The sequence below is a fragment of the Xenopus laevis genome, chromosome 5S (assembly GCF_017654675.1).
Source record: "Xenopus laevis strain J_2021 chromosome 5S, Xenopus_laevis_v10.1, whole genome shotgun sequence".
Classification (NCBI taxonomy): domain Eukaryota; kingdom Metazoa; phylum Chordata; class Amphibia; order Anura; family Pipidae; genus Xenopus; species Xenopus laevis.
Genome location: NC_054380.1, coordinates 92814386 through 92820646, shown reverse-complemented (window position 1 = coordinate 92820646; position 6261 = coordinate 92814386). Strand labels below are relative to the sequence as shown.

General features: G+C 37.3%; 1 protein-coding gene across 3 annotated transcripts in view; it reads right to left on the bottom strand.

Moving 5' to 3' along the window:
• Positions 1-839: 839 nt before the first annotated feature.
• The window catches only part of acap2.S (rfGAP with coiled-coil, ankyrin repeat and PH domains 2 S homeolog), a 59610-nt gene continuing 54188 nt past the window's right edge, over positions 840-6261 (bottom strand). For all 3 annotated transcript variants that reach the window (XM_041563972.1, XM_041563970.1, XM_041563971.1), the window contains 3 exons: positions 4615-4725; positions 3947-4008; positions 840-1207 (listed from right to left, as the gene is read on the bottom strand). In XM_041563972.1, coding sequence (XP_041419906.1) covers positions 1104-1207; positions 3947-4008; positions 4615-4725 — 277 coding nt within the window. In that variant the 3' untranslated portion in view covers positions 840-1103. The remainder of the gene's footprint in view (positions 1208-3946; positions 4009-4614; positions 4726-6261) is intronic.

Sequence of the window (6261 nt, the reverse complement as noted above, 5' to 3'; positions counted from 1 at the left end):
TCAGAAGGCCTCTGAATACTTGGCAGAATTTACTACCCATCAGAAGGCCTCTGAATACTTGGTAGAATTTACTACCCATCAGAAGGCCTCTGAATACTCGGCAGAATTTATTACCCATCAGATGGCCTCTGAATACTCAGCTGAAGTTATGATGGTTATTCCATCGTAACATACATCAATATATTGCCTATAGATTTTTATTGGATATTACAAAGATAAATTATTGCTTGCCTTACCAAGTATTAGCAAGTAAAATATGCACTCAATGATGCAGTATTCTGTATAATCTTTTGTAACTAGCCCAAAGTGATCTTTAAAGCATTCTTATAAGCTGTCCGTATGTGTGCACATATTACATATGCAAGAAAATGGTTTGTGGTTTATTAAAGGGAAGAGGCTGAAAAAAAGCATCAAGATAATAATAATTGGGCATATCGGTAAGGTAAGGACAAACTAAAATTTTTTGCAATTACAAGACTTAATAAATGTATTTCTCATGAAATAAGAACTGTGCTTTACATCTAAACTTACACAGTTCACAGTTTCCATAAAAGAAAATGAATGAAACTAATTCTGGTAGGTGTTCCTTCCCAAATCTCTAAGCAAAAAGAATGCAGTACAAAATATACTGCCCTTCTCTCGGTAATGTCAATGTTTTATGAGTCTTCCATTGTAGTCATGCCATTTCTACATGGCATATGGCAGGCTTCTAAGACATACCTGTATGTGGAATGCTGTTAGCAGTGTCATTTACTGAATGTGCAACACATCCGAGACTATTGGTCCACGCTGTATCATAAGAATGCTAATCTGATAATAAAATACAAGACAGTCTGATGTTACAGTCACAGAGCGGGCTGGAAACAGTTTAAAAGACCAAAAATTGATTAACAAATGTGCATTACAAGTAATTCCATAGCACACTACAAAATGTTTACAGACAAATGATCTTCCTAATAATACAAGTTACCCAGCATTTGCACCTTCCCCCGAGTTCCTTTGGCTGCCACTTTAGGAACATGTGACCTAATCTTTCAAATACCCCTCCCAAATATAAAGACATTTGCTTGCTATACAGCAATACAGCATATTTTGAACAACAATCAAGACTTTGGAGAATCTGACTGATGGAACCGGTTTAATTTTTCAGGGTTGTTAGACGCCATGTGGGAAAAATCTCTGAAAATGTCCTGGTAGGTTTCATCCCCTGTAGAAAAAAAAAAGACTCTGAAATCAGTTTCTAGAAATAAATATATAAGACCACAGTTATGTAAAATGTGGATTCAAAGTACAGGTACAGGATTGATTATCCTGAATGCTGGGGACCTGGGGTTTCCAAATAAGAGATCTTACCAGACTATGTTGTGTGATGCCAAAAGGCTACTAGAAAACATTAAACACTTAAAAAAACACATAACTTGGATTTATTCCAGCATAATAACCTACAAGTACAAGAAACTCTTATTATTACAGAGAAAAGCAAATCAGAAAAAAATAACTTGTTTTAAATGATTTCTGGATAATAGATCCCGTACCTGAATTATGTTTTGCATGGCAATGATTCCTGAATCAAATGGAATGTTAACCGAGCATATACTAAATAACAAAACTTAATAAAGATATTGTAAGACATGATAACGATCACACAGACCATCTGCATGCAGGAATGTAAATGATAACTTACATCTACAAGCTATAGCAGCTACAAACATCCATGCATCCAGACATATACATGGAAAGAAGAAAAGCAGAGTTTCCACAATTTTATGATGTTAAGAATGTATTTATGTGAAAATGTATAAAAAGAATGCTTTGAGCTAACTGCTGCATATGGTTACTCTGGTTTTAAATGGGTAGTTGACCATGAAATTAGCTTTTAGTGTTTAACTGATGTCTTTCAAGTGCCACCTTTGGGCAAAACGGAGTGTGACACACACCACAAATGTATTTTCTATTTCTTTGTGTATTTAAAGCAATACAAAACTCATAAAGAGGATTATGTTCTGTAAAGGCAATACGACTTTACAAACATTAGGGAAATATATACAATCTTCCCTCAAAGTATCTGCCTGAAAACAACAAAGATTAAAAAAAGGGATGATTTATTCAAAGTCTAAAACAAAAATACTTTGTGCTTATATACAGTCTATGTGCTCTACTGTATATGTAGGTGTCTACATCCTTCCTTCACAAAGCAGCCGGCCTGATCCCGGTTATGATAATGATCTCTAAACCAGAATATTACATCACATGACAGAAAAACCTCTGTCTCTGTGCTTTTAGTGCACCGATTTGTGCAGGACTGTGCTTTTTTCTACTACAAACCCCACAGTCCCAGAATACAGATTAAATATCCAGCCACCCTGACAACTGGCTGCTTCTGAGGGAAGGAAAAAAAATCAAAGATGGCTGTGTGTTCCACTGATTTCAAAAGAGGTTTAGTGACGCAGAGAGAGACAAGCAGCAGGGAAGCACTGGGAAAGAAGAACTATTTTGTAGTATTTTGCATGTGAAAATGTAGGTAATGCTTTCAATCTCTTCATTTATGTACTCATTTTATTGGCATGTCTGGGTTTTTTTGTATTTTTTTGATGGCCATGGTATTTGGGTTTTGTGGCTAAAATGTGGGTGTGGTCAACAGGGATTTGCTCTGCAGAAAGACAAAGAGCCATTACACCAGTGCCTGAGCACAAATACATTTGCAAGGTTATCTAGAGGAAGTAAATCTAGAGTAACTGGACTTGCAGAATAATCACTAATAATAAAACATTTCACTACCCATCCAAGCAGCTTCTTTAGCTCAAATCACTGGCATGCGAATTCCTCATCATATAATCCCTTCTAATAATCCAATCATAATGGTGCATTGTAACTATCCAGAGAGGTGTCAGTTGGAAGGTAAGGAGTTTGAACGGTCACCTCTCGATAGTTACATTGCATCATTGTGATTGGATTATTTGACGGGTTTATATGCCAAGGACTTCCCAAACCAGTCAGTTGAACTGAGGAAGCTGCTCGGATGAGTAGTGAAAGGTCTTCATGATTACTCAGCAAGTCCAGTTGCTCTGTCTAGATTTACATCCACTAGATATACCATTACCTGGATGAATGAAAACTTCATTGAGATTTGCAGGGGTTATGTTCACTAATTCAACCTTACCTTTCTGCACACAATCCTTAAAGGGCACCTGTTGGGCAAAAACATTATCTCCAACCAAAGGTGCGTGCTAATAAAGCCTGCACTCCGGTTGTGGTAACTGACGTTTTTTTTTGTTATTTTTAAATTGCCCCCCGTCAGTGCTAGGCTACCTGCCCTGAGAGGGAACTCCCTGTATGTTGGGGCACACGCATGTGCATAATGAGCAAGTGCTTTCTAGAGCAGGGGTTGACTTTTATGATTAAATATTATGATTATATATGTATATATAGAAACCTGATGAAGAAACTAGAGGCAGAATTAGAGACACTTGATATAAGATAACTGGCATACAATAATAATAATTAGGGATGCACCGAATCCAGGATTCAGTTTGGGATTAGGCCTTTTTCAGCAGGATTTGGATTCGGCCGAATCCTTCTGCACTGCCAAACCGAATCCGAATTGGCATATGCAAATTAGGGGCGGGGAGGGAAATCTCGTGACTTTTTGTCACAAAACAAGATTGTAAAAAAAGTTTTCCCCTTCCCACCCCTAATTTGCATACGCAAATGCACATGGATGCATTCTTTATATAGGCAGAAAACATAATCTCATCAGCAATGATTTGAAATCAATCACTAATATTTTGCAACACAAATAACAATTTTCCATTCCTACAAAACATAAAACCACATTATTTGGATGTTTTGCTCCCCAAGGACATTGTATCTCCAAGTTGTATGCTAATAAATTCTTGCATGCATTTTCTATATTGCATTTCAGTATGGCTGTTAGTACAATATTGACCTGGCTGTCCGTAAAGTCCTTCTGATTCACGCATCTCTTCATTCATACGGGCCAACCGCAATCTGTGTACAGAAGGAACACAAAAATGACCAAGCCGCAGATCACAGGATAATATTTTTATCTTCTGCACATAAAAATTAAATAAAATATTTTTGATGAGGAAAATGTCATTCCTTACATTAGGCAACAAGAATGACAAAGCTCATAAATAAAAGTGAGTGGTAAAAGCTGTTTTGTGTCTGCCATCTGATGTGTGATGTTGTAATAGTGATAGGGTCATTAGCATGTCTCTGATACTATTATTATTTATTCATAGTTATGACATATGGCATCACATTACTTTACAAGGACTGTCCATTGCTCAGTTCAATCCCTGATGTTAATCAAATACAGTTCATGCATTATATAAATCCTAGAATGCCATACTATGCTCTGAAGCATTCTACTGTTCACCATTCAACCCTCAGCACAGGACCCATTTGTATCATTATTATCTATTCCTATCAGGCTGTGGGAATGACAAGAAATGTATCTCACTGTTTAGTTCTGGGGTACTCTTGCTGAAGCATTCTGAACATTATGCACTTGAATGTAGTATGAACACATTTCTAACCAGCTACATAACACAATCCTAAAATATTGTCTGTTCTTAAAGAAAGTACACTCACAGTGTCACTATATCTGCATTAGCTGTCTCTATTGCAATTGTTAAAGGGTCTTTCCCATCTTCATCACTTGCATGTTGATTTGCTCCTCGCTTTAGAAACAAGCAAACTTGCCTAGGAAAAAGACCGAAGTTTCAGATTAACAGTGCATTTTATACATTAAAAACTGATCACGATTAAATTGCAATTACATTTAAGTAGCTTGGAAAGGTTTTAATTGTTTTTAGTTTATAAAAAGTCTACCACAGGGTCCCTTCAGGGTGTTGGCACATGGATTCTTTTGGACACCACTTATTTGAGTAACCCAAAGATGCAGTCCCAAAGCCCCTGTAAACACCCTTCACAGACTTGCTCCTGTAAGATAATTGCCTAGACACATTGTCAAGCAACTTAACGTACTTAAAGGAACAGTTCAGTGTGAAAATAAAAACTGGGTAAATAGATAGGCTGTGCAAAATAAAAAATGTTTCTAATATAGTTAGTTAGGCAAAAATGTAATATATAAAGGCTGGAGTGACTGGATGTCTAATAAAACAGCCAGAATCCAACTTCCTGCTTTTCAGCTCTATAACTCTGAGTTAGTCAGCGACTTGAAGGGGGGCCACATGGTACATTTCTGTTCAGTCAGTTTGTAATTGATCCTCAGCATTCAGCTCAGATTCAAAAGCAACAGATATGACCCATGTGGCACCCCCTCAAGTCTCTGATTGGTTACTGTCTGGTAACCAGGGTAACCAGTCAGTGTAAACCAAGAGAGCTGAAAAGCAGGAAGTAGTGTCCTGACTGACATGTTATACATCAAATCACTCCAGCCTTTATACATTACATTTTTGGCTAACTAATTATATTAGAAACATGTTTTATTTTGCACAGCCTATCTATTTACCCAGTTTTTATTTTTACACTGAACAATTCCTTTAAAGGAAAATGAAACCAAGAAACACGGAGGCCAAGATGTCCTCTGGTGAATCCAATCACTTTTTCCTCAATTTGTCACCAGGCTAGTGCTCCTTTTAAAGGAAAAATGCACAGCCCAGGAAAAAGTAACAGTGCATCAACCTTTCCCAGGAATGCTGCTACAGACTTTTTAGGTTTTTGCAGATTTTATTTTACTGCACTTTTCTATGTCTGCCCTTCCCCATAATATATTTTGGTTAGGGATGCACCGAATCCAGGATTGAGTTCGGGATTCCACCTTTTTCAGCAGAATTATGATTCTGCCCGGGGAAAAAATGTTTTCCCCTTCCCACCCCTAATTTGTATATGCAAATTAGGATTCGGTTCGTTATTCGACAAACCTTTCGCAAAGGATTCGGGGGTTCGGCCGAATCCAAGATAGTGGATTCGGTGCATCCCTAATTATGGTAAATCTGGGTTTCCTTGTACTTCAATAATGCTGCAATTAGTACCCCTTTGTGCCCTGCCCTAAGGAGCTTCTAGTTCTGTAGGTCACCTGCTGGGACACTTGGAATTAAACTGCCTTGTCCAAAGTCACAAAGAACAGTCAGCAGGGTTCAAAAACAAATCTTGTTATTGAGATCCAGGGCTTCTACCTTTAATTTACAAATGACTTTTCCATAAAATGCACTTGAGTCATATATAAATGACATTCTAGAAGGACATCATATTTGACAAGACAGTAAGCATGTT